Source organism: Hypomesus transpacificus, chromosome 6, assembly GCF_021917145.1.
Source record: "Hypomesus transpacificus isolate Combined female chromosome 6, fHypTra1, whole genome shotgun sequence".
Taxonomy (NCBI): Eukaryota; Metazoa; Chordata; class Actinopteri; order Osmeriformes; family Osmeridae; genus Hypomesus; species Hypomesus transpacificus.
This window is the reverse complement of record NC_061065.1, coordinates 5,769,372-5,796,437: the sequence shown is the minus strand read 5'-3', so window position 1 is coordinate 5,796,437 and position 27,066 is coordinate 5,769,372. Positions and strand designations below refer to the sequence as shown.

The window sequence follows — 27,066 nt, the reverse complement described above, 5'->3', positions numbered from 1 at the left end:
CACCTCCCTGTGTCCACCTACCTGTGCCACCTCCCTGTGTCCTGTGTCCACCTCCCTGTGTCCACCTCCCTGTGTCCTGTGTCCACCTCCCTGTGTCCACCTACCTGTGCCACCTCCCTGTGTCCTGTGTCCACCTCCCTGTGTCCTCCTCCCTGTGTCCGTGGGTCCGTCATATATTTCACAAATTGACAATTCCAGCAGGGGGTTATTTTGCCAGTTTTCATGAATGTTTTTTTGTTGATTCTGTAGCTGTGTGAAGTCTGGAGAGATCCCAGTGTGGGCAGACTGCTGAGGTTACAGCAAAGTTACATCTAATGGGAATCACCTCAAGGGTTTGTTGTCCAAGGTATTAATGCCACAATGCTTATTGTTCTGGAGATTTTGTAACTGAATGCTGCCATGGTTGTGAAGGGACTCTCAGCTGCACTGTGGTCTATACTCACTATCACTAGACAAGCTCCCCTCCGAGCTGAATGTTACCTGAACAGGTGTATTTGTCTATGTCATGTTGTGCTCCACCCCCCCTTTGTTAGCAGCCGTTGAATGTCAAGACCTAGTATCATTTCCAGTCCCTCAGATCCCGCAGGATCAGATACTTTTGGAGGGAACAACCCTTTTACACTCACCCAATACAATCTTTTACATTTTTTTTCTAATTCGAAGCTGGTATGATTTTCAAAGCCTCATACAGACACAGACACGTTTCGAATATCAAAAGCCAGATCTGAGAATGTCATGATTTCATGATTAAATATGTGGGGTACAGCATAGAATAAAACACTGGCATGCTTTATCTTCAGTGCTCAGTTACCATGTTTCATTATCAACATGGCTGAGTTCTTCATTTCTATGGAAATTGTGTACTAACAGTATACGTACAGTACGAGGACTGGAAAGTAGGAGTTAGTGTGTGAGTGAAAGAAAGGAAATCAAAGAGAGGGAATAGGGTTGAAAGAAATGTTTGAAATTGCCCTCTCTGACACATTTACAAATATCTGGCAGTGAGATCGGCAGGCTCTAGGGGAAATTCCAGTAACATTTTAGCTTTGTGGGGGAGTTTCAATGATGCACAAGAAATAAATGGATTTGGAGAGAAAGAGGCTTTGTGTGACAATTGCACAGGGCTTTTGTGTGTTTCCGTGCAGAAGACAAAGTACCGTTGATCTGAGTTATGGCATTATACTGTAATAAGGACTTGGACCCTGAATTCCCTGCTATATTGCCCATGGCCCCATCAAAGAACCTCCTCTAACCCAATATCCCAGGGATCATATTACATTAGTAGTGTCTGTGGTCATTTAATATTTAATGGCGTTTATAAATGTCCCCCAGCCATGGTGTATTAAGGGAGAGCAACACCTCCCAAAAACAACATCTGATCAAAAGATGAAAGGGAATCAGCAAATTAGGTTTTCTTCTTAGCCCTGAAGGACCCACAATGTTCCTCATCCAGGGAATTCAGCTAAAAGGATACGAAACAGGGAGCAATATAGAAGAAATCATCCTTCTCTGTTCTGTCTGTGGACCTAAGTGAGCTGAGTGAGCTGACACTTTACAGGATGTCTGTGCCTCCTAACATGACAGACCAGGGAAGTTCAACGCTCACAGGTCAGCATTATGACTTGATCGATAGAGCAGATGCCACACAGAGCTGAACAACAAGTGCTCGGACTGCGAGTGCTGCTCGTGTTATGTCGTCTTTTGGGTGGGACCAGCCAACCACGGCAGCTGCCAGGGCGCCTGTCTGTGTGTGACAGAGACGCATCAACATCCCATCTGCATGGACCCTGTTGCCATGGCACCAGAGTTAGGTTCTCACGTTGGTGTTTTTGGGATTCAGAAGTTGCGGTGCTTCAGTTGAGCACCAACTTGTGAACGCCATGGAGATCCTCAAGAACTGGAAGTGGGAAAGCAAAGCCATCTGAAACCTGTTCAGCCACAAGACAAGACAGACAGTTAGACCTGTGTGGAAATACTTTAATTCCTGTTTTTGTCTGGCCCACCGTTCTGAACGTTGTGCTAAATTTGGACGCTTTTGTCATGTGAAACATATCATGTTCTTCTGCTCTAGCGTGTTATCAACACGGTGCCCGTCATGTGACCAGTCGTCTGAATCCTCTGCGGTTGTCATGCCAACGCCACATCCAAGGCGTTGCCGGGGTGGGCTGGGAGAGGCGGTGGGCTGTCTTATCCTACTGGGGCCTGTCCTGGCTGTGACTGCCATGGTGACTGCCATGGTGACTGCCATGGTGACTGCCATGGTGACTGCCATAGTGACTGCCGTGGTGTCCTTCCTGTGATCTAGTGGGTGTGCTGTGTGATGGAAGGCAGCAACAGATGGGACCCTGTAACTGCTGACAGGTTTCTGAGCTGAACTCAGACACTGCCCATAACATCTCCACACCTCCACCATCACTCACGGTCCTCTACCGAGAAACTGCCAAGCAGCTATATGGCAAAGCCAATACTTTTCTAACGCTTTGTTTGTTCCAGTGTGACAATGAAGGAAATGAAGAGATACTGATGAACTGAATCATAGATGTTTCTGTTCATCCTTCATTATAGTCTCCTGGTGCACGGTTCATTTCACTTACCTAAAACAAGTAGTTTCCTTTTTGTTTTTGTGTGTTATAGATCTAAGGTTAATTTACTAACCTTTTATTTCTCACACGTGGAAAGCAATTAAATTGATATGATAAAGCCTAGTTTTCGTTTATTGATTAATATTGCTCCTCACCATTTCATCGGACATAAAAATAAACACGTTTATGAGTGTGATTGACGACTCGTTGGTATGGAGGTTTAGAAATGCAGACTCAGCCGTTTGTATGCACTAAATTGTGTGTGTTAATCTGAAAAAACAGAGTTTATTGCATTCCATTCACATGTAGAGAGACCTGCCAGATTACCTACTGCATCAGCAGCAGTATTTCACAACATCCACAACTCAAGTCCTGTGTCACCTGATGAAACATCTTCAACCGTCAAGGTCAAATGTTCTCCACTGCAGGATCTAGATCATAAAATACAGTCAAAGGAGAGACAAAGCCACTGAGCTTTCATTCTGATCACATCACATTAAAAGGTTTGATGCTTAATTTTTGGGGGAGATAATCAATAATATGCCGTGTGTATAAAGTTATTTATTCTGGAATTGTAGCATTTTATGCATTAGTTGATGCTTAGATGTGGAGCCTCTATAAGCCTTCTATAGTGTTAAGGCTAATTAAGAATAATATTCAGCTGTTCTTACTTCTTTTGTCAAATAACTGTTTTGTTGATTTTGACTTACGTTGTTGCACATCAAGGGGCAGAATAGTTGAACTGAGTTATTCTGGGAGTCGACAAAAGGTTGGTGGATTAATCACAGGGTTTGAGAAAACTGTAATTTGTCATGAACTAAACATGGATCTTGAGCTGTGGAACTGTAAATGGATGATGGCTCTATAGAAGCTATTTATGGCTGCGCTAGATACCAGCTCATTTGTCCCTCTATAGTTTTTCAGCATTTTCTTCAGCCTGGAAAAAAGATACCATTTTTTCTGTGCACTTGCAATACTTACGTCCAAAGAAATAAGAGTAGAATCATAACATTTTATATTTCAACACCTTGTCAAATAAATCATACATCTCTGAATGCCATTGTGATTGCATTTGTTGATCAGAGATGATGGAAGGCTCCAGGTAACGTGCAGTTGAATTGGCAATATTGGTGTCAGTTCACTCTGGTTCCTACCAAGGACGAAGAGTATCAACACAGCAGGTCTTGTGGCTCAGGTTGAGGGCTAACATGATTTCTCCCATCAGAGGGGAAACAAGGTTTGGGGTAACGGAAGCACCCTAGACAGATCTGCTGCGTCAAACCCAGCTAGGCTGCGAGATTGATGAGGGGCTCATTGATGCATTAGGAGAACTGCGAAAGGGTGGAATACATAAAATGCTGCTGCTCTCTGCTCGCCTAGTTCCTCCCTCTCTATGCCAGGGAGAGGTGTGAGTGGAGCTGTGAGGGTAAGAACACAGCTGTGGGTGAGTGGAGGAGTCTGTTACCTTTACAGAGACCTGGCTGGTCTTCTGAACTCCCTTCTGAACCACCACAGGAGACATGGTGGTCAAGGGATAACAGCCAGATGACAATGTGTGTTCCTGTCATCGTCCTGGTCCATCTGCTAAGCACGTCAAATCAGCGCAGAGAAAATTGCTGTTGTATCTAGCGGATATTATCCTCAGCCCTGTTATATAAAGGCTGGAAAGATTTTAAGCACTGTAGCTCGTCATTTACAGAAGAAAGGAAAATTAGCTATAGAATGAGTCTGACCCTTTCCTGACAATACATGTTGATTGTAACACATTGCTAATCCTTTTTATTTCTGTCTTATTAATGGTTGAGTTTGAAGGCTCATCTTTTTGTATGTATCTAGTTATACATGGAGTGGAAAACGCAACAGCAGCTCATGAGTTAAACTAGAAAAATAATAAAACCTATCACTCATCAAGAACGACTTTTTTTCAATGCTGTCAATTGCAGCCTTTGGTTCTTCCGCCACCCACGGCCTATTCAAAGAGATGTGGAGAAGGTAGAACCCTGCTTGTAGAGGGGCAGGAGACAGCCATGTTTTAAAGCACAGTTTGACAGTGTGGATGGAAAAGTGGACAAGGGCCACGGTTGATTGAGGATTGCGAGTATTTGGATCAAATGGCAACAATTACACTTCAGCTCTCAGGATGGGCGGACGACAACTCTTCTCTGTCTGTGACAAATCAGTAATCCGTTCTGTCTAGCGAGGCATGAACTTGGTCTGTAACGAACGATCACAGACAGTGAGGTGTGTGCACGTTTTTAGTGTTCTTACCTTATGCTCAAGTGCAAGTCCAGAACATTGATCCTGTGTCATCAGAGCAAGTTTTCTCATTGTTGCACCGTTTGTTGTTGTGTTGATACGTGTGCACAATGCAACAATGGAAACTGCCTAAAAATGTCTGATCAAATCCAGATTACAAAAGCAATTCCATAGATAGTTTGTACTTGTGAATCAGAAAGGTTTGCTTGTCACTGGGTATCAAAAATACACAGACCCTAAATCTCCTGATTGTCAGAAGACTAGGAGATAAACCGTTTACAAGGTTGTAAAATGGGAAATTGAGCCATCAGCAGGGATTCTCCTTTGATTTTCAGCCTCAATAAAGATTCTTCTCTCCTAAGGACAACAATTAGTCTCAGAGCCATAGAAGGGCATTGGTCATTCGAGCAGCTCTTATGCTAGTACTATCATGCAGCTAGGATCATTGTAGTAGCCTATAGTGTAGCCTAATTTATCAAATTAATTATCCTCATGATAACCCCGAGAGGATTCTCTCCCTGCTCTATGTGCCAAATCATGTAGTAAATAGAGCATAGGGCCATTCAGTAATTTACAATTCGGTTGAGATTAATTGGGCTACTATGATTTGACAAGTATAAATATTGCGTGAGATTGGTGGAGATATATCGATTTTATTATATTTTATTGCATTTGTACATTTTTGCAAAGTTAAAATCTGATGATCAATGCCTGTGAGTCTGCAAACTTGCAAAAGTAGAATTGTACAGAACGTGCGTCTTTGTTAAAAATGTTCTCTTGGATTGCGCATTGGGATTTTTGCACAGTATCTGCGTGCCCTGTTCTAGCTCTTGACGGCTTCTTTGGTTGTCCATAGAAATCTCTAGATAGGTTCCGGAGCACGTGATGAGCGCGCAAAAGCGATGCTTCATAAGAATACACATTCAGAGAGACCCTCAGACAACGCCAGCAGCCTGATATGAGGAGGTGCGCATCAAGAGGGGTCAAGAAACAAAGAACTGAAAGAGCTGAAACGTATATAACATACTATCAGTAAAAGACACAATACAATTATTTTAGAAACTCTAAACACTTTATGAAGTGTGTTTGTTGGTTTCACCTTTTTTGAGATTGTTGTATTCAGGTGTGCGCTCTCAGATTGGATTTTTGTTGGGATACAATTGATTCTCCGAACCTGGTCGAATAATATGAAGGTAAATTCTATCTTATTATTTGGGTTTGAGCAGTTTATGTGGACTATATGGATGCTTATATACCACTGATTGCATGCTCATATCACTTGACTGGAACTCTTCATGTATTAAACCTGACAAAATTTATATTTTGCATGAATTGTGATTACTATTTTGAATTCTTCCATTTAGTCACATTGTATTACTTTTTAATGACACATCATTTACTGTTCATTTTTTGGCGACGCAGCAGCCAGCCTTGTCAAACTGACAAAAAACTTCCCTTTATTATAAATATTTCCTATTGTCACATAAAGATTATTGATGAGTTAATGGTCAATTAAAACAACAGGTAATGTCAAAAAATAGCATTATCGGCATCATTATTATAAAATTGTCATCTATTTAAAAAAAAAACGGTTAAACAATGAACGTAGTCAATTGTTTCAAAACAATTGAAGGGAACATTTATTTTAGCAGAATGATGTTCAATTCTAGGCTGCTTCGCTTTCTACTACCCGTTCTTTGACATTTTGGTATCAAAAAAAAAAATGCATAAAAATATTACTTTACATTACAATTTTATATATGTTTGTGTCATCTTTATTAGTGCCATGGCTATCATGATTAGTGAGGTTATTCTGCCACACAACCCCATCCTGTGGCACATAGCTATAATAACAGGGAAAAAACTGCCCATCGGGTAAAAGATAACTACCTAAGCATTTCATAAACAGAGACATTTGTTTATAAAATTATACAATTTACTATTTTAGTTTTCATATTTATTTATGTTTATTGCATCATTATTGCATCATGTAAACATGTCTCATTTTCATCTCATCTCAATTGTTTGCTTGCTTTGAAACAGACGCTTCCTCTGGGTCCTTACTCATTCAACGCCATGGCTTCAAAACCACCCACAAACATTTCTGTTACCATTTTGTAGGAGGACCAGGTCCCATCTTAGAACACAGTGTTCATCTTCTGCGCAGCCATGAAGTCTGTGTTGGACGGTGTGGCAGACACCACCTTCCGGACAATCACCTCAGGGCTCCAGTTCTTGGGCTCCAATGACGCCAGCTACGACGATCCCATCATCGATGCTGATTTCACTAAGAGTGGGATCACGCTGCAGAAGCCTCTCTCGGCGTTTCGCAGTAATTCCTTCCCAGACAAAGTGCCTGCAGATGAGGAACTCATCAGAGGCCTTCCGTTCTTCCCCACCAACGCCACAGACTTGTTTGGTAACAGGAGTGAGGGTGGTGGCATTCAGTGTGGGGAGAACTTCATGGACATGGAGTGTTTCATGATCCTGACCCCCAGCCAGCAACTGGCCGTGGCCATGATGTCCCTAACTCTGGGCACCTTCACAGTGTTGGAGAACCTGGTGGTGCTGTGTGTTATCCTGCAGTCTCGCACGTTGCGCTGCCGGCCTTCCTACCACTTCATAGGCAGCCTGGCCGTGGCCGACCTGCTGGGCAGCGTCATCTTCGTCTACAGCTTCCTGGACTTTCATGTGTTCCATAGGAAGGACAGTCCCAATGTTTTTCTCTTCAAGCTGGGAGGGGTCATCGCCTCCTTCACAGCCTCTGTAGGCAGTCTGTTTCTGACCGCGATCGACCGCTACATCTCCATCCACAGGCCCCTGGCCTACAGGCGCATCGTAACACGGACCAAGGCAGTCATTGCCTTCTGCGTGATGTGGACTATATCCATCGTTATCGCAGTGCTCCCTCTACTGGGATGGAACTGTAAGCAGCTCAACTCGGTCTGCTCAGATCTCTTCCCACTGATCGATAAGAAGTACCTGATGTTCTGGATCGGGGTGACGAGCGTGCTGGTCATGTTCATCATCTACGCCTACATGTATATCCTGTGGAAGGCTCACCACCATGCCGTACGCATGCTAAGTCGTACTTCCCAGAAGAGCCTGGTGGTTTACTCAGCGGACGGGACCAAGGTGCAGACCGCGCGGCCTGAGCAGGCCCGTATGGACATCCGCCTGGCCAAGACACTGGTGCTCATCCTGGTAGTGCTGGTCATCTGCTGGGGGCCCGTGCTGGCTATCATGGTTTATGACCTCTTCTGGAGCATGGACGACGACATCAAGACTGTATTTGCCTTCTGCAGCATGCTCTGCCTGCTCAACTCTACCGTCAACCCAATAATTTATGCCCTGAGGAGCAAGGACCTCAGGCATGCCTTCCTCAGTTCCTGCCAGGCATGCAGTGGCAGTACCCAACTGGACAATAGCCTGGAGTCTGACTGCCAGAACCGGAATGCACACATCGCAGCCAATAGAGCCGCAGAAAGCTGTGTGAAGACCACTGTGAAAATAGCCAAAGTGACAATGTCTGTGTCAACAGAGACTTCTGCAGAAGCTGTCTAATTGGTCATGGCCACAGTAATATATTGTTCAAACTAATTGTCAATTGTTGTCACACAATCATGGCATTATCAAGCTCTTGTTATCGATAATGATAACAAGAGCTTTAACCAGAGAAACATTCACTGTCAAGATATTGAATTTGATCTGATTTTCATTTATACATAATTTTATGATTATGAAGTGTGCCAGTACATTGTGTTCCAGTGCCGAAGTGCCAAATTGTTTGATTCTATGATAAAGAATTGATGACTCAAAACGTCAATTTCTCAGACACAGATTGAGCGCTAAGTGTAATTTATTTTCCTTACAATGAAGGATCTCCAATAAAGAAAAATTTAGCTAGTCTGGGTCTGGGAAACAGGACCTTAATGTGTTGCAACTAATGTGTTAGAACTAACTATCAAAGCCTACTATCTACAACCTGTAGATATTAATGGTGAATTTATGAAGAATTATTTTATTTTTGTACTGTGAATTCAGGTTCTGAAACAATATATCCATCCATGGGATAAGGGGCTACAGAAGTTTTTGAATAGTCACAGTTTATGTTGTCATAATCAGTGTTTCTCTAACCAAGTCCATAGACTGGTGCCAGTCTGTTAAGAAACGGATACAGAGTAGTTGTTGTACTTGTCAGGGCCAAAGAGGTAAACATGGAATTGAGCCATGGCCAGGTCAAAACAAAAGCACCTAGATACTAACTTCAAACCTGGCACAAAAAAAAACTTTGAGAATCGCTGATCTAGATATCAGTATATGTACCAGAAAAAATATAGATTTTTTTTTCCAGGCTATATATATGAAATGTGTTGTGTAAAGATTCATTGAACATAAAAATGACAATAAAATACTTTTGTGGTTTACTTTGAGACTTGTATAGATGGATGCATTGAATGAAAGATTGTTGTACCTTGATTTTTTTTGGCACAGTACAGAAATTGCATAAAAAGTGGTTTTGAAAGTTAAGAGAATCACAGAAATCTAAATGGGAACTTTATCCATATTAACTTGACAGAACCATTGCTATTCTGAATTTAAAATGCTGAAATTACATTATGGTTACTGTGAATAATATGTTAATTGAGCCAAAGTCTCAATCCTTCTCTACAGAACTGGTAGAGCACAAAGAGATCTTACTCACTGCATCTCTCTAATTTATCTTGTTTCTTGCAGTGTGTTGAATACAGTGATATGTCTTTGACGGAAAAAATGTATGTCTACCAAACAATTGTACAGTGTTAAAAAATGGTTTTGTACCTACTTCAAACCTAAATAGTTCTTTTTCAGTGCCAATATAACAGGCCACCACTTGAACACTGTTCTTTAGAGCTGTACGTTTAACACTGCGGTGTGCTGGCCACACTAGAACTGTTATAAATGTGTGACAGTTTCAATTTGCATTCATCATGAAGTGGATTTGATTGAATTCAGTATATTTGTGATACCTTGTGACTTAATAAAAACATTTTCAATCTTCACATTTTATTTCAATGTTAAAGTATTACAGTAATTTTCTTTCCCATTTGAGAATATGGGATACAGAGGGGCAGGTGAACATTATAACTATAGTTTCTGTTCTAATGATAAACCTGTTTAGAATGGAAGGTGGAATGGACATTCTGACTGATGCGATGGATCTTATATTGTGTATGGATTGTATGGAAACCTTATCCTCTTAAAAATGTTGATGAAAATGTCAATTTCAATTACATTATATAGGACTTTTATTAAAGAAAGATCACTCAGTTAGCACAATTGTTATAGACATTTATCGGTGTTAAAACTATTCAGACAGCTGTTAACCAGTGCGCTTTGCTGCCTTTTGTAGTGTTGAGTGTTGAAGATCAAATCATCTGTCAAGTGGCTTCTGTACTGTGGTGGCCTCTGATAAGTTTGTGAAAAAAAAACATGAAATGAAACGTGTTTTTGGTATCGCAATGTACTGTTCCCAAGCTTTTAATAAAGTCAAAGCTGGTTCATGTTGTGGATTTAATGACTGGTAAATAATACTGCATAAGCCACAACTAAAAGCAAGCAACTGTGACATATATGACTTACATTTACACTTGCAATCTAAATATCCTAAACAGGGACAAACTTGGACACCCCGCGCACCTTCAAAAGTAAGACAAAACAATGTCTCCCCTGAAGGATTATATGAGTAGTGGTGGTCCGACTAATTCACAAGCATACATTTTTTGGGACCAACTGAAACTATCTAATGTAGTCTTCAAGAATTCAGTTGATGCACTTGTCATTTTATTAAGCTACTTATTATTGTGGTGTAAATTCAACACGCTGCATATTATATAACAAGTAATCTAGTCCGATTTGAAGATGAACAAAGAATCATCATTATCGGCAATCTGGTTTTAAATAATGTGCAACAAATGTAGCCTACAAACTTAATAAAAGCGAACAAGACCGGTAAGAAGTCGCTTCCTGTTAAAACACATGGCATAGGCCTATCATACCCTAGGTAGAATACGGCCTAATATACTTCAAATGCAGTTTTTGTTTCCCACCTGGCTGAAACCAAATGGCTTTTTTCAAATTCCTGTAATTATTTTCAAACGTGGGACATTTAAATTGAGAGGGTGTTTAAAATTGTTTTTGTTTGTCTGGGGATTGTAGTGCAAAACAGACAACCTTTGCTAAAAGCGAACGGAAACAACCACCAAAAGAGACTACAAGTACCGTCGGGATCAATAATTTTGCGCATGCTCACTGGCTCCTGACAGTAGATTTGCGTTGTTTTGACGCCATGTTGGTTTCCATATAGAAAGAATAAAGAAGTGTTGACGACGCCGACGGTGTGTACCAGTGTGAAATCCGTTATCATCTGATTTTGTGAGATATTTAAAACGTCCGGACCCGTTCAGAGAAGACCAGTGAACATTTATTGTTCGTATCGTCGTTATTTTGAATGATAAGAAGTCACAAGAGGCAAAGAACAAAGCCATTTATTACCGACCAAAATCTTCCCGTGAGAATAGTCAGTGAAAAGAAAGCCAGTGGAGGGCCCCGATCAAAGGGACAGTTCTGGTTGTACTAAGAACTAGCTACATCTTTATCTAATTTTCAGACCGATATTCGGTTATTATAGGAATGGCTTGTGGGGCTACTTTAAAAAGGACTATGGATTTCGATCCATTGATGAATCCGGCGTCCCCTAAAAGAAGGCGATGCGCCCCGATGTCTACAACTGCCTCCACTTCATCACCACAAAAATATCTGCGTATGGAACCTTCACCATTTGGAGAAATATCATCTAGACTTACAGCCGGTAAGTAATATAACATTTTGTTCGATCATCTAGCAACGTTGCTTTGTGTCCTAAGCGTTGGTGGCGTTGCATTTTGTTACAATCAGCATTGTCTCACGTCATGACAGTAGTTAATATTGTTTCATTACATCTACGTAGCTTACTCAAGAGAATATAATAACCCTTGTGGCAAAGTAAAGTTGGTATATAAACAGACGCCTAAACCTAATAGATAGCAGGCTGTATAATGTGTCTAATGATTGAACGTTAGATGGGACTCAAGCGACTAACTTGCACTGGAATGGCACTCCCTGTAGATGTCTCAAATGACTGAAGAGGAACAGTCGGGTGGGGTTGGTGGGTTTGCTGCTTCAGCCAGCAGCAGGGAGCCTGCTTCGGTTACGCTGAAGTAGTCCTTGAAAAACAATTTGCACCTTGGAGATATTGAAGAGTTGTTCCAAAATGGCATCGGTTCTGTTTTTGAATAAGGGGAATGTTTGTATTCTAACAGTTTCACAGGTTAGGTTCATTGTCCTGTGTTTGACACTGTCAGACGTTTATTTGTCAGTCGTTGTTAGAGGGAATTATCTATTTACATCTCATTTATTTCTCAAATTTTCAGAGCAAATTCTTCACAACATCAAGCAAGAATACAAGCGAATGCAGAAGCGAAGACACCTGGAGAGCAACTCTCAGCAGACAGAGGGGTGCTGTCCACTGGACTCTCTGCCTCATAACTCTCTTCTGAGTGGATCCACTCTGCCAGGTACACTGGCATTCCAGGCACAGCACAATGCCAAGACATGTCAGTTGTTGCGAAAAGCAAATAGGTTAACACCTTACAAAGCATGGTTTCCATGTGCTGTTTTTCTTGTTTAGGATTCTGTCAACCTATGATGATGCTGTTGAGGTGTTCTTGTTGAGTGACTCTTGTTGTTCATGCAGGTACTTCTTCAGGTGCTTCTTCTCCAACCAGGAAAGAGCAGCCCTTGTTCACCCTGAGGCAGGTAGGGATGATCTGTGAACGCTTACTGAAAGAGCGCGAGGAGAAAATAAGGGAAGAATATGATGACATTTTGACGACCAAACTTGCTGGTGAGTTAAGTCTCAAATTGAATCCTTTTGTCAAGACCCAATACATTTCCTGTATCTAATTTCCTATTTTGGTTTTCCTACAGAGCAATATGATGCCTTTGTCAAGTTCACTCATGACCAGCTCATGCGTCGATTTGGAGAACAACCTGCTAGCTGTAAGTGTTAACTGTTAGTAGACATCTTGTCTTCCTCTGAAATGTGCAATCCGCCCTCTGTGATCATTAGAGTTCTAACTCTCTAATCACTTGTCAATGTAATGGCCACATCCCTTAGAACTCATTTTGTTGCACCATTTCATAGCTAAAGGCTGGGTATGTACGTATTGGGAACTTAGCACTTAGCATATATTATAGTGCTTCTCAACATTACCTACACTGCCTTTTTAATTCTTGTCATTTTTCTCTCTTCTCCCACAGATGTTTCCTGAGCCAGACTTGATTCTTTGTGGAATACCTGTTTCCCATTTTACTGCTGCAAGCTCCCCCCATCTGATTCTTGTAAAACCTTGTCTCCAGACCAGTGGGTCTATTGGACTTGTAGCTGTGCCATATCTCCTGTTTGGGGGCACAAGTTGCCTCAAGCTTCTGCCAGTGGCAACCATGTTCTCCTTTCAACGGGTGTTTGGAGGGATTCCTGGCATCTGTACCTATATGGACCTCTGCAACCTACTACTTTACCAGTGGCCTCCTGTGTTTTTCATTTCTGTTGTGATATTTATTTGGCTTCTTCATGATGCCACTTACAAAGTGACTAGCCATTTCCATCTTTGCCACCATACATTTTAAAGTTTTCCCAGTAATATATTGCTCTGCTGCAGGGTTGATATAATCTCTACAAATGAACCTGTATCTCTAAGATTGTCTGTAAGAAGGGAAGGATCACTCGATAAGAGTGGATGATACAATGACACACAGGAAGCCTCTGGACTGGTTTCCAGGAATAGGACACCATGGCTCTTGTCAGCAATGTGTGGGTTGCACTGGTAAATGCCTTGTGTACATTGTGTATTTTGGGTTTGACATGTCTCCAGTTTTAATTACCTTTTAATCGCAATTGAATTATTCTTAATGTTTTGCTCATGTTTATTCTGTTTATTTTATCGACTATGTAGTTAATGGGGCATTGGTTGGGAAAAGAAAACAAATAAAAGTTTCAATTCAAAGGTCAAGTTTCATTATTTGTTAAACGTGCCTTTATGCCAATGAATAGAAACATCTCAATGTATTGTAAACATTTGTTTGAATAAACTATATAAGTGAAGGACTACAATATTAACACTGCAAATGGCGTCCTTAAAATGGAAAGAGGGCGGTATGAGTTACATTTGTGGCTCAGTGTGTAGTAAACCATCACAGAAAGTGATGAGTCGTTCACGGCAACTTAAGGTAAGCTTAAGACGTAAGAACACCAGGCACTCAAAAAACGCTACTTGTCTGAAGCGTTGCAATGAACAACACGATCACAAGTAAAAACTGATGACGCCGCGCGGCGACGTTGGGTAGTATCGAGATAACCTGCACATAAATATTCTCTTACTGATAATTAAATACTGTCAGTATTTGAATCAATGTGTAAATCATGCAGTTTAGACTATAAACCTTTCTCATGCTATGTTAACTTGCATAAAATAAAAAACATAAACCGCACATGACGTATTCGGCACCTTGTAATTCAATTGGATGATACGTAAGAGTTCATAGGTCAATCAAGAAGGAAGTGTGCTGAATGTCATCAACAGCCAGCGTGACTGAATGTATTAAACATCATTGTATAATCCAATAATAGAGCTTATTATCATGCAACTTTGATGTCGATGTGAGCGTATGGCGTCTTTCTTTAGAAGGAGTATTGCATCGAAGGTAAAATGTTTTTCTGTCTCGTCGTGGTGGGTAGTGATACGAATTTTCATGACATGAAAAGCTAAAAGGGTGTTTAATTTTTTACACTTTAGCTGTCAAGGATTTTGGGACAGTCCGAAGAAGTATTCATAGGAGCTCTCTCTGCAGTTCCAGTCTCAAAGAAACAGTTAAGTGTGTGTGTCTTCTGTGTTTATCTTGCTGCACCATTGTCACACATTCTGTTGGCTGCATTGTCTGTGTTGGTTTTAATTTGGTACTTGAACCGGTCCTCAGTTTGTCTCCAGATTTCAGGCTCTCGGTGAGCACCTTAATAAAAAATGGAGTCATCTCACCCAAAGGAGACATCCAGTCACAGACAGAGGCCCTGGCCAAAGAGGTGGGTGGCAGAGATTGCAAAAGTACACACATACTTCACTCAAGTTAAATTACAGATACTCATGTTAAAACTCTGGTAAAAGTACTGGCTACACTTTTTCACCCAAGTTATAATAAAGAAGTTTAGGCTCTGACGTAAAAAGAAGTCATTACTACTACCTGTTTGAGTGTTTTAGGAAAAGGTTGTCAGAAAAATAGTGAAGTACTGATACCAGAAAGATCTACTTAAGTACAGTAACTAAGTATTTGTACTTTGTTACTTCCCATCTCTGGTAGGCGGGTCATGTTATCATTGAGCACCTGCAGTCATAATTAATTTTTATGTTATATTGTTGAGTGTGCTTGCCTCAATTTCTTTGACATATTTCCAAGCACAATGTGTTTTCCATTAGTTGGAGCAAGACAGTGTGGTGGAAGAGATATCTGCTGGACGTGGAGTTATCAACTTTAAACTCAGCCGGAAAGTCCTGGTAGAGGTGAACAAATCTTTTAATTTAACATTAACACCAGTAGTTTGTCTCTCTGTTGTAGTTTGTGTTATCTACTTGCATTTGTAAAATGTGAAATTTAATTCCTTAAAAAAAAATTACCCACAGAAAATATTGCAGCAGTTGGGAGAGAGAGATTTTAGGTTTGGTGCAAAAAGTGAACTTTTTGCTAGCCTTGAAAAAGGAACAACTTTGGTGGAATTTAGGTAAGGTCTTAAAAATGTAGAATTTAAAAATCTAGATTTGTATTTCTGAAAGCTGTGTCACATTAACCTCCTACATTTGTGCAGTTCTCCAAATATAGCAAAAAAGTTTCATGCGGGGCATCTGCGTTCTACAATGATTGGTGAGATTTATAATAACATTGAATTATTATTTTCACCAGTCACACAAGTCACCAGGGGGCAGAAAAGATACAGGCAGAGGTTTAGGAATTTTACATTTCGTGACTGTCATTTTGTCTTTTTTTTTAGGTAACTTTATTGCCAATCTAAAAGCATCATTGGGAAATGATGTCATAAGAGTGAACTACCTAGGAGACTGGGGCATGCAGTTTGGTGAGTCATGAAAAAATGAGTAACCCTCCATCTTCAAGATTCTGATTCTGTCAATTTGAGTCTGTTGAGTTCCTGGGTTTCAGGAATCATTCTTACCCTTGGATTTCAGGAATGCTAGGTGTTGGATATCAGCGTTTTGGTTGTCAGGAACAATTGAAAAAGAATCCCTTACAGCACCTTTTTGACGTAAGTTTATATCCACTTTTTTATCAAGTATTGTTCATGAAGATTAGTGTAAACTCCTGGTTTGCTTGCTCCTCTTAAAGACAAGTTGTGTTGGCTCCAGGTCTATGTTCAGGTGAACAGAGAAGCGGAGACCTGTGATGACATATCCCAGGCTGCCAGAACATTTTTCAGGCAGCTGGAAAAACATGAGCACCCGGCCTTGTCACTATGGCAACAGTTCAGAGAGATCACAGTGGAGGAGTACCAGAAGGTGTACAAGGTACTGAGTCACTGATTGGTCACCAACAAGCCCTGGATACAAGTTTCTGTTAGCGCTAACAGACATTGTTAAACGTTTATATGTTAACAGTGCTGGTAACTGAAGCGCACCCTGGTTTGTAAAACAAACAGATGTTAGATGAATGTAAATGTTGGGTGTGATGACTTGGCCAACAGCGTCTTGGGGTCCAGTTTGACGTCTACTCTGGGGAGTCTTTTCATCAGGAACAAGCCCGGGAGGTAGTGCAGCAGCTCCAGACCCAAGGCCTTTTGAAAACTACTGAGTATGTCATAAAGACAGCATTATCAGCATAAACATAGTGTACATAGACCTAGGTCAATAGCAGGGAGATCAAACCAGTATCTCTGTGTGTTTGATTAAGGGCTGTGTGATAGGACCTGTGTCCTGGTGTTTCTTTCTCCTACCGATAGGAGAGGTACGAATGTGGTGGATCTCTCCCCATCTGGAGACATGTCCAGATATGCTACCGTCCTTCGCAGTGATGGGACTTCTCTCTATATCACCAGGTCAGCAATGCCTGCCGACTATAGTTCTGCTCAGCTGGTATTAATGGAAAATCATTGTTTGAAATATTATGAGATTCATTGGAAAGCTTGTCCTTTAATTACCCCTTATGTTCTTCACTTTTAGAGATATTGCTGCAGCCATAAATCGAAAAGAAAATTATCACTTTGATGAGATGATATATGTGGTAAGGATGATACAATTGATCTGCTCAAACCTTAAAAAAAAAAAATACCGAATACGAATTGGACATGCATGTTCACCTGGAACACTGATATCTTTCAAGACAGACAAAAGTCAAGAAACACATTTCCAGCAACTGTTCCAGATCCTATCGACTATGGGGCACCCATGGGCTGAGAGGTACAGAATTCCACACATAACCTGTAACCTCTTACAGACATCTTTATTGAAAACTGTAAGCCTCACACAGGATGTCTTTTTCCCTGGCGGGGGCAGGTGTCGCCACGTGGGGTTCGGCCTGATACAGGGGATGAAAACGAGGCGTGGAGAAGTCGTGTTCCTGGAGGATGTGCTGGATGAGGCCCGGAGCAGGATGCTGAAGAACATGAGCCTGTCCAAGAGTGAGAACATCACATGTTTACAGCAGCTTTTCCCAACCCTGGTCCTAGGGGTTCACCTGCCCAGCATGTTCTAGACGTTTCCCTGCTCCAACACACTTGATTCAACGGCCCATTCATTTGAATCAGGTGTGCTGGAGCAGGGAAACATCTAAAACGTGCAGGGCAGGGGGTCCCGAGAACCAGGGTTGGGAAACACTCGTTTTGTGATAGGGATGTATAGCAACCCTTGAAATGGTGTGTGTGTGTGGAAGATTAAAACTTCCAAATGTTGCCCACAGCCACCAAGCAACTGGACGATCCAGAGAATACAGCTGAAAAAGTTGGAATAAGTGCTCTTATAGTTCAGGTAACAACACTGCAGGGAAGCCTATATACACCATCCATGATTGTTCATGTGCTAATGATTAGCTAACATATGATAGTTCAATAATTCCGTTTTCTCAGGACTTTAAAGGACCCCTGACATCAGATTATACGTTTGACTGGGACAGGATGCTTCAAGCACACGGTGACACAGGGGTGTTTCTTCAATACACTCATGCACGCCTTTGCAGGTGGGTGATCACAATCTCTCATCTCCAACAGCTGTCATTATAAACTGTATGTAAAGGGTGGGGAAAAAGCCATTGTCTTTCCAGTTTGATTCAGAGATATGGAGATGGGGCCGGAGGTGCCTGTGATCCGTCACTTCTACTGGAGCCAAGGAGCATTGCAGTGTTCCAGCACCTCCTTCGGTACACAAGCACATTGTGTTTCCTAATAAGCACACACAACCACTGTATGTGTGCTCAAGCCGTGTTTGGTGTGATCCCATAATGTAACAGGATTTGTATGTGCTTCCAGCTATGACGAGGTTCTATACCAGGCTTCACAGGATCTGCAGCCCAAACATGTTGTCAACTTTCTCCTGACACTATGGTAAGTACTAGACGGTGAAGTTTCTTTGAAAGCCCTGGCTTAGTCTGAATGATGCTGTGAATTAAATACGCATTCCCTCCCTCAGTCACCTGGCCGGCTCTGCTCACAGGGAGCTTCAGGTGGGGGAAAGAACTCAAAATGTTGCCCAGGTAACAAGCCACACCTTGGTCAGAACATATTTACAACCCAAATATTTGTCTCTAAGTAGAACTGATTGCTGCAGAAGAGCAGTAAAATGTTGCAAACATGGAAATGGCTAAAATGTTTCCTTTCCAGGCAAGGTTGAGGCTGTTTATCGGGATCTGCTCTGTCCTGGCCAGCGGGATGAGGGTCCTGGGTATGACACCGGTAAAGAAAATGTAGCTAACATTGAAGTGTACAAACAACTCTGTATGCAAGTTGTCTCTGTTGTGTAATGTAAATACATGTAAAGAGTAGGGATGGGACGTATGGCACTGACGCATCAATGCTTGTGTCGCAAAACCAATACGCACAGTTTCGAAAGTGTTTTGGAGCTTGTATTAAATTACGAAACCACGTGACAGATGACATTCAATGCTTCAAACCTCACGAACTGGTTCGAAGTTTTGCCGCTCTTCTGAACCAGAGCCATGGAAGGAACGAAGCCACCGCTTCTTGTTAAAGACAAATCTCACATTGTCAGAGAAGCAGCACCAGGCATCGCTAGAGTTTCTTCCATCAGTCATTATTATTTAGCCAAATCCGTATAGTAATAATTATAAATCCGTGCATTTGTGTTGTGTTATTTTATTGAAATGAAACGTAACATGATAGGACTAGGTAGGTCTATACAGTGCCCAGAAAACAAATGTTGATGATTCGTCAACATTGTCAACAGTAATAATAATTTGTAAAAATAAAGTTCCCCCAGTTCACAATAGACCTACATATCACAAATGTTAAGAAAAAATCGGTGTTATCTAGTTTAATTGATATAAAGACCATATCGTATAAAGTCCGTCCACCCGCAACAAAAAGTAATGATTTCTTCGGTGGTGTAGTTGGTTAAAGCATTGTACGCCAACATATTGTTCATGCGAATCTGGAATCCTGAGTTCGCGCCTCAATGCAGGGACCCTCGTACGACGTTCTTTAACTTTTACTGTGAGAAAATGACAATTCTAAAGGCCTACGGATGTATCACAACATTTTAATGTGTGAGAACTAATAGCAGATCAAAATGAACACATGTAGCCTTAATTAAATATTGAATAACGTAGGGTAGTCTACCGTCGGAGACAACCACTACGCCTCATTCAGCCAGTTTTAGCGGCTGCTAGATGACGCTGTTCAATTTCAATGCGCCGATAGTTCGGCTCTTTGGGCCGGCACAATCCGGAAGAAACCACCAAAGCTTCACAAGGCATCGTTCGCCCATCCCTAGTAAAGAGCCTTATTTGAACCAAACATGATCATGTTAAATAAATAGACCACATTTTCCATGGGTATGTGTCATTTACAGTCTTATATAAACGCCTTTTGTGTATTCAGTTTAGTCATGTACAGACAAAAACACAACATACATACTAATCACAGAACTGTGTTGCCGCTAGGACATTATCAAACATGTTTAACAGAACATGCATATCGTCTAGAAGATTCAGCACTGCCCAACACAGTGGTTCATAAGGTTTATAAGAAAACTGCATTCCCTCAGTAAAAAGCAAGAGGGGAATGAAATACTGCTGATCTTGTACTATAATTTGCGCCTCTGCTCCATATTCATCAAGGATAATGCAGACACAAATCACCTGTGTGCTGAAAGTCCATTCCCTTGATTATGCTCCAGCATCTCTGATATAATGATTAACCAAATGTGTCATGATCCATGGAAGCAGCGTCCTGACTGGACAGAGGCCTGTGGAATGACTGTCATGAGCAGCTACAGTGTTGATAAGCTCCAGGCTCTACGTTCACACAGTTATCAATTTTTGTCGGGACTCCGTATCCGTGTCCGCCTTTGGAATCCTGGAGGTGTCCTGCTTTGGAAGTCCATACAGGTATATCGATACACATACTAGCATGGCTCCAGTGGCAAAAGTAACGGCTGCAAGAAAAAGAATAAGAAAATTCTACTAGTCAGGAAAGCCACTCAACCCTGACTGATAACATCTGTCTGCAATCAAGTACTCCTGGAGACTGAAGACCACAAGGTCCATTAAGAAGGCATTAAAGGCATTGATGGCCAGTGTCTGATGTGTCTGACTGACTTACTTATTTGCAGCCCAAACAGGGTGACAGAGGCTACAGTGGAGAGGACAATGGCAGCTGCAGCAGAGAAGCCCTTCATGATGTTGTCAGTGTACTTCACCACCACAGACGTGTACAGACCACCCACACTTGCCAGCACTGTTGGGAACAATCACAAAACAGCATCAACGCACAGCACTTCCACACAGGTCACAGCTACAATATTTAAGGGAAACACAGGCGTTGTAGAAAACAAATACATCTGAATTGTGTAAATGGTTTGAAGTGTGGAATTTGACTCACAGACAACGAAGCACACCCATGGAGTATAGCCGAAGAAGAAGCCTTTCTCTATGACCTGGGCTCCGTCTGCCAGGTACACGCCAGCTAGGGTGACCACAATGCCCGACAAGTACATTTGGATGTTCCGCACCCAGAGGGACGTGTCAGAGCTCTTCAGGACCTTCTCAAAATACACCCCTTTAACCACAAAGAAAAACACATTCTTAAGGAAGTCTAAAATAAAACAAAACCAGTCATGCTCATATACATTACATTTACATGTATTCATTTAGCAGACGCTTTTATCCAAAGCGACTTCCAAGAGAGAGCTTTACAAAGTGCATAGGTCACTGATACATGGCATACATTCTTTCATTACCTGCAAACCCAGAGCAGATTACGGCAACCGCGATTGCTATAAACCCCAGGAAAGGGTTTTGCTCGATCTGAGGAGTTAAGAACACAAGTCTGTCTTAGTTGTCTCTTGCACACTATCCACAAGCTACTAGTAAACAACCAAGTGTCCATTCCCGGTCGACTCATCTCAGACTACTACACTACATTTACATTTAGTCATTTTAGCAGACGCTCTTATCCAGAGCGACTTACAGTAAGTACAAGCACATTCCCCCCCAAGGCAAGTAGGGTGAAGTGCCTTGCCCTACTAGCCTCACTGCTCAGCCATCTGACTCCCATACACTACCCCCCACACTACCTGGAGTTTGGTAGCCTCGGCGGGCTTCCACTGGACCAAGGTGACGCCTCCACAGAGCATGAAGACAGAGAACCACTGCAGCCTGCTGAGGGAGCGATTCAACATCAGCACCGTGCACAGGGCTGTGCATGGGATCTTCAGCTGATACGTCACCTACATGGAGGAGGACATTATGAGCCATATGAAACGGGGCCACTGGCAGAGAACAAATAAGTGAGTTCGGTGCTGGAGAAGGGGGTTACCTGATACACAGCTGCATCTAGGTTACTCAGGGCAATGAAGGCCATGTTATTCTGAATGGCATACACCACAGAGGGAACACTCAGCTTCAGAAGCTCCCTGGGACTTTGAAGTACATGCTCCACCAGTGAGGTCTTCATCCTGCCCAAGGTTCCAGTCTCTCTGTGAGGGGGGAAATACAGTTTGACTACGGTACACAATCCAAACAGGACTTTCACAGACAATACTTGGCTAGGAGACAGCACTCTATATTGTCAGAAACGTACAAGTCCTATTAATGGATCTGTCCAGTCCCACATAGGAGAAATTACAATTTTCGAAGTGAAAAGATAGTAAGCTTCACTCACTTGGCCAACATCCCTAGGCTCAGGAACAATTTAATCACTTCCGTAATGCATACTGCTGTTGTGGAAAAGTACATCTCTGTTGATGAAATTGTTCTTGTGTATCTTAAGGCAACTGTGTAAGTTGCTGCCACCAGTGTCATTACCGACAGGCAGTAGAGCTTGAACGCCACACTCACCGGCTCTGCGGAGAGAAGACGTGCATTTTAAAATGGCATAAAACTCAATTTAGCTCATTTAAGTACTTGGCATGGTACTTGGTATGAGTACTAGGTACCTTTACGTAGCAAACTAATTAACCAGCCAGCCCATGGTAAATTAGCTAACTGCCCATGTTTCCAGACGAATTTGCTGTTGTCAGTACCAGGTCAATTGACAGATCCACTACAATGGTAAATACGGCCCTGGTTGATATGACTAAGACATACCCCATGTAAATTCTCTAGCGGGCCTTTTGTTCACTCACCTAGTGTTCATTATCTTAACGTTGTCAGACCGAATATTTATAGCAAGCCATATATGTAAACCACAGACTATTTCGTGCAGATGTTGCCAGCTAAAGTTAGCTAAGATGGCTAGCATTTGTTTGCCAATATTCTTACCGTTAGCCATGCCCATGATGAACCACTTAAAAGTGGTTGAGGAGTTTGTTGAATTCAACTGCTGACCTAAGGTTGGTTTCAAGTTCAATATATAACGGATATGACACCCAGTCTCGTATGTTATACCGAACGAGTTGCCTCCATGTCTCGTCTGGGCTCAGCAAACTAGCCAGCAAGCTAATAGCAAACACACAGCGAGCAGGACAACCCGCTAGCAACGCCTTCATGAATATCGTTTTGCGAATCATGCGTGTAAGCGCTTTCCTTCCACAAAACCAGCTCTGCCCCCTCCCGGTCAATTTTCTCCAGCTACGGTATCAGCCTCATCACACCACACCATTGTTTGGTAAAACTGATTAAACTGCCTCTCTATCACTAGCAGACCATGAGCCTGCACCTGGTGGTAACCAGGCAACTGTTAGGATAGAAACAGACCATCATAACATTGACTAGAACTGACATCGGTAAAAATTTGTCTTTATTACCTGAAGACAGACAAAACACTATGAATCTATTCATCGATAGATCTGGTTAAGTTGGTCTTTATCATGCGTGTGGTCTTGTTTTTTTCTCCTCGAAGACCAGCAAGGTAAACCTGAGGCTTAGGTATGTTACTCGTGCCATCTTTCCTGCTCTGGCATGCTACATCTTTGAGCAGATATGTTTGGGTGACGTTGTCCCTCCTCATATGGCTCAGATTAGTCTGCATGGAATGGGTAACTCTACTCCGAAGATTGGCCTGTTGAGACAAAGTGTAATAGTTACTAAATGATCAATGTATCCCTCATTATTCAATGAACAATGGTTAGAAAAAATGACATGCATTATTACCAGTGCCAAAAAAGAGAAAAATAATCACTGACCAATTTGATGGCTTTTCTTCTGAGTTCCCACTCATTCCACTCATAAGATTCGAAAATGTTGGTCTCCAACAGATGGGTGTCGGTCTGTGTACAGCTGTCACATTTAGTGATGGGCTTCACCAGAAGTCTATCCCCTGACTGCATCTGTAGACAAAACACTCAGTTCTCATTCTCATTTTAAAGAAATGCTTGACTTTAGAATATATAACTTTGAAGGTAAAAGAATACTTGAGCTACATTACTAAACCTTGGAATAGGGAGAGACTGAAGAAAATTGCTGATGGAGTTCGAGGAGTTGAATCAACTCAGGTGAACATTTGGCTTTCTCTGCTACTTGGACGATGTATTCATCTGCCTTTGATGCAAAACACAACGCTGCGTCTCTAGAGCTGAACACATAGTATTTCTCTCTGTGTTTCAGAACTCCAATGCTTGGGTTTCCTGCAAATAGAGGAAGATTTACTTACACAACAAGTATTTTGCTTTGCACTGAGATCATCACTGAAATAACAACATATTTTGAAAAAATTGTGTTTACAGTATAAATCAAACGTTCATACCTGGCAGTAAAATCCCGTTTGTCTCTACAAGCATATAACCACAGATTCCTTTGTACTGTATTGGTAATTCGTCAAAGTTTGCTGTTGTCTCAGGGAAGATCCATTCATATCTCTTATTTGCACTGGGCTCAACGCGGTTTTCTGTAAGGGAACAATCACATTGAACAAATAATGAATGAACAAATGGAGTACATTATGTCTAAAAGGTAAGAAATACAACAATCGAAGCTGTTACATTTGAGTACCAGCAGTGTACCTGAGGACTCTGTCATTCTCTGCTCATCACTCTTGACCTCCGACCCCTCTAATAAGCTTTCCAATTGAACATCAGAGAACATCCGAGACTGAGCGGTGAGGAAGGGCTGAAGGTTGATCAGAAGGTTTCCCAGGATGCTTAACAGAACCATCTCATCCTGAAGTCCTGACCAGTACTGTGCCAGAGCTGTGAAATGAGGCTGACAAGACAAGGCATTTTACAAAAGCTCAGTCACACACCTAAAACCAATGAAACAATGTACATTTCTTAGAATAAACATGACTTATATGAGAAAACACAAGATACTTACAAAAACGTGTGCAGTAGGTACAGCAGTTTTTGAATGCACAGCTTCCCTCAACAGCTTCATGCATGTTGCCAGGTCGTTTTGCAAAGCCTCAACTTTCTTGGCACATAGAATTACATCTGACTGGCGTAGAAACAATAACATCTTCTTCTGAGTTCATGTGATGAATTGAACCCCAACAAAGCCAAATTATTAACGTGTAACTCACCAAAATAATTTTCAGGAAAGATTCATGTTGTCGAACATTATAGAGAGCCTGCTTGAGTTGTTCCAGGGGCACCATGCAGTCTCTGGCCTCCACTGAGTCCAGCAGTTTCTCTAGGATGGCAGTGTATTGCCAAGCCAAGTTCTGGGAAAGCTCCAGTTCCCATTGTATGTCTTTACCAGCAGCAGGTATGGATACGTTGAGGATTGCAGGTACTAAACAGAAAAATGGAGGGAAAAAAATATAGTGAGCACAAAACACAGTAGGTATTATGAATTGATGTTGTATCAGGCATCCTGAACAACTCACAGTCTTCGATGCCCTCTCCTCCCTTCTTGCTGTCTTTGTTAAAGAGGCGGATGCCCGTCACGATCATGCTGAGCTCGTTAAGCTGCTGCTCCTTGTCTTTCTTGATCAGGGACAAGAAGGTTCCCAGCTCTGACTGAGGAAAGACACTCTGCAAGGCAGCTGTAAGGCGCAGACAGACAGACAGACAGACAGACAGGCAGGCAGGCAGGCAGGCAGGCAGGCAGGCAGGCAGGCAGGCAGGCAGGCAGGCAGGCAGGCAGGCAGATAGACAGACAGACAGACAGACAGACAGACAGACAGACAGACAGACAGACAGACAGTCAGACAGACAGACAGACAGACAGACAGACAGACAGACAGACAGACAGACAGACAGACAGACAGACAGACAGACAGACAGACAGACAGACAGACAGGCAGGCAGGCAGGCAGGCAGGCAGGCAGGCGATAGACCGAAACAAACAGACAGAAAAAAAAGTAAACAATGTCAGAATTCCATAAAAATACAAATGCATAACACTATCACAACACCATTGGCATGGGCACCCCCCTTAATAAAGTATGGCACATTAATGTGGTTGTTGTATCACATGGACAAGGCTCAGTATGACTGATTACGCACAGGGGAAAGTTTTTGTGAGTTGTTGGTTACCTACCTGTGGCCTCTCTGACCGTGTTGATGTCCGTAGGGGAACCAAGGCCTGAACGCAGCAGAACATAGCTGACGATCTTACGGTAAAGGCCCTCAAGGTCGTCCCGTGTTTTCACTCTGCTGTCGGTGATCTCTCGACTAACTGGGATCAACTTGGACTGCAGTACCCTGTGATGCTCGTTAATGAACTCATCTGGTTTAATATCCCAGACAGGAAAAACAGAAGATGACATCAGCGTCTTCGAAAAGTATTAATTACTGAGTCAACAACATTAGATTTCGTAAATCACATTTAGGTCCAACTTACTTCTAGATGTGTAATTCATGTCAAAATACACCTGCATCTTGATAGTATCAAGGGTAGGGCTTCCCTGGTCCATGAGTTTGTCCACACACAACTATAAAAAGAAAGAATATTACTGAAAAAAATGACAAAAATGTACCGTACGATACGATACCGAAAGCCGCCTATGGCAAAACTTGACCCTAACTTACCTCCACAAGTTTTCTAACATCTTGCTTGGTGAGAGTTCGATCAACGTTGAATTGATTTCTTGGGTCCAACACAACAGCTTTCACCTAAGGTAAAATATAAGAACTTCAGTGTGCAGTATTACGCTTGTACAGTAAGGTGTGCCTAAAGAAAGTAAACAAGGGGACTAGACTAGGTCTAGCAACAGTTGCTCTTAGCCTACCTAGAACTACAGTAATATTCTTACCATAAATGCCACCAATGTTTCCAATACAGCATGCCCTTTTCCAGCACATTCTTGGGCTATCTCCCTAATAATGTTCTTTATCACGCTTTCTGCCTGAGCACGAGACATGTTTAGCCTGAAGACAGCGAGCCGTTACACAGAGCTGGAAAACATGTCGCCAACGGGTTACCTTGGTTACCATATACAAAAGCAGCCAAGGAGGATGTCTTGCACGAGCCAGTATGAGTAAGTGGAAATTCGAGTCACTGGCAGACATGGCAAAGTACACACATCCTTCACTCAAGTAGA

The 27,066-nt window shown here is 42.1% G+C and overlaps 5 protein-coding genes across 6 annotated transcripts; 3 read left to right on the top strand and 2 right to left on the bottom strand.

The window, feature by feature from the left end:
• Positions 1–5,781: 5,781 nt before the first annotated feature.
• On the top strand, positions 5,782–10,371 carry cnr1 (cannabinoid receptor 1). Of its 2 annotated transcripts, none has more exons than XM_047022292.1 (2): positions 5,782–6,031; positions 6,960–10,371. In XM_047022292.1, the coding sequence occupies exon 2, from the start codon at positions 7,008–7,010 to the stop codon at positions 8,400–8,402; it is 1,395 nt and encodes a 464-aa protein (XP_046878248.1). In that variant the 5' UTR covers positions 5,782–6,031; positions 6,960–7,007; the 3' UTR covers positions 8,403–10,371. The 2 variants fall into 2 exon arrangements, with proteins under 2 accessions (XP_046878248.1, XP_046878247.1); XM_047022291.1 differs by having other exon boundaries at positions 6,882–10,371.
• A 790-nt stretch (positions 10,372–11,161) lies between these two features.
• akirin2 (akirin 2) lies at positions 11,162–13,924 on the top strand. Its single transcript, XM_047021433.1, has 5 exons — positions 11,162–11,688; positions 12,290–12,433; positions 12,613–12,762; positions 12,846–12,917; positions 13,179–13,924. Exons 1-5 carry the CDS (start codon positions 11,511–11,513, stop codon positions 13,187–13,189), a joined length of 555 nt encoding a protein of 184 aa, XP_046877389.1. The 5' UTR covers positions 11,162–11,510; the 3' UTR covers positions 13,190–13,924.
• Positions 13,925–14,451: 527 nt separating this feature from the next.
• rars2 (arginyl-tRNA synthetase 2, mitochondrial) lies at positions 14,452–20,493 on the top strand. The gene is made up of 20 exons (XM_047022029.1): positions 14,452–14,621; positions 14,714–14,787; positions 14,895–14,997; positions 15,389–15,472; positions 15,593–15,690; positions 15,775–15,830; positions 15,958–16,041; positions 16,151–16,227; positions 16,328–16,486; positions 16,663–16,769; positions 16,918–17,013; positions 17,138–17,198; positions 17,298–17,374; positions 17,471–17,595; positions 17,874–17,941; positions 18,040–18,149; positions 18,234–18,329; positions 18,439–18,513; positions 18,599–18,662; positions 18,790–20,493. Exons 1-20 carry the CDS (start codon positions 14,586–14,588, stop codon positions 18,874–18,876), a joined length of 1,737 nt encoding a protein of 578 aa, XP_046877985.1. The 5' UTR covers positions 14,452–14,585; the 3' UTR covers positions 18,877–20,493.
• On the bottom strand, positions 19,939–23,153 carry slc35a1 (solute carrier family 35 member A1). Its single transcript, XM_047022031.1, has 8 exons — positions 22,908–23,153; positions 22,309–22,489; positions 21,964–22,123; positions 21,722–21,874; positions 21,386–21,452; positions 21,028–21,204; positions 20,749–20,883; positions 19,939–20,581 (listed from the first exon to the last, which is right to left on the bottom strand). The coding sequence occupies exons 1-8, from the start codon at positions 22,921–22,923 to the stop codon at positions 20,448–20,450; spliced, it is 1,023 nt and encodes a 340-aa protein (XP_046877987.1). The 5' UTR covers positions 22,924–23,153; the 3' UTR covers positions 19,939–20,447.
• Positions 23,154–23,294: 141 nt separating this feature from the next.
• Positions 23,295–26,959, bottom strand: cfap206 (cilia and flagella associated protein 206). Its single transcript, XM_047022028.1, has 12 exons — positions 26,779–26,959; positions 26,555–26,638; positions 26,367–26,457; positions 26,064–26,252; positions 25,408–25,566; positions 25,102–25,313; positions 24,897–25,016; positions 24,587–24,785; positions 24,331–24,471; positions 24,018–24,211; positions 23,771–23,914; positions 23,295–23,646 (listed from the first exon to the last, which is right to left on the bottom strand). Exons 1-12 carry the CDS (start codon positions 26,884–26,886, stop codon positions 23,419–23,421), a joined length of 1,869 nt encoding a protein of 622 aa, XP_046877984.1. The 5' UTR covers positions 26,887–26,959; the 3' UTR covers positions 23,295–23,418.
• Between the last annotated feature and the right edge of the window lie 107 nt (positions 26,960–27,066).

Excerpts from the sequence above, each read along its gene's own strand:
- slc35a1 (XM_047022031.1), bottom strand. Across the intron at positions 22,124-22,308 it reads AGCCTAGGGATGTTGGCCAA|AGAGACTGGAACCTTGGGCA; the intron begins GTGAGTGAAGCT and ends CCCCCCTCACAG. Across the intron at positions 20,884-21,027 it reads ATGGGTGTGCTTCGTTGTCT|TGCTGGCAAGTGTGGGTGGT; the intron begins GTGAGTCAAATT and ends TGTTCCCAACAG.
- cfap206 (XM_047022028.1), bottom strand. The coding sequence starts at position 26,886 with ATGTCTCGTGCTCAGGCAGAAAGCGTGATAAAGAACATTATTAGGGAG. Across the intron at positions 25,314-25,407 it reads AGGAGAGGGCATCGAAGACT|TACCTGCAATCCTCAACGTA; the intron begins GTGAGTTGTTCA and ends TTTTCTGTTTAG. Across the intron at positions 24,212-24,330 it reads AAACGGGATTTTACTGCCAG|GAAACCCAAGCATTGGAGTT; the intron begins GTATGAACGTTT and ends CTCTATTTGCAG.
- rars2 (XM_047022029.1), top strand. The coding sequence starts at position 14,586 with ATGGCGTCTTTCTTTAGAAGGAGTATTGCATCGAAG. Across the intron at positions 14,622-14,713 it reads GAAGGAGTATTGCATCGAAG|CTGTCAAGGATTTTGGGACA; the intron begins GTAAAATGTTTT and ends TTTACACTTTAG. Across the intron at positions 15,473-15,592 it reads GCCGGAAAGTCCTGGTAGAG|AAAATATTGCAGCAGTTGGG; the intron begins GTGAACAAATCT and ends AATTACCCACAG.
- akirin2 (XM_047021433.1), top strand. The coding sequence starts at position 11,511 with ATGGCTTGTGGGGCTACTTTAAAAAGGACTATGGATTTCGATCCATTG. Across the intron at positions 12,434-12,612 it reads GAGTGGATCCACTCTGCCAG|GTACTTCTTCAGGTGCTTCT; the intron begins GTACACTGGCAT and ends TTGTTCATGCAG. Across the intron at positions 12,763-12,845 it reads TTTGACGACCAAACTTGCTG|AGCAATATGATGCCTTTGTC; the intron begins GTGAGTTAAGTC and ends GTTTTCCTACAG.
- cnr1 (XM_047022292.1), top strand. The coding sequence starts at position 7,008 with ATGAAGTCTGTGTTGGACGGTGTGGCAGACACCACCTTCCGGACAATC.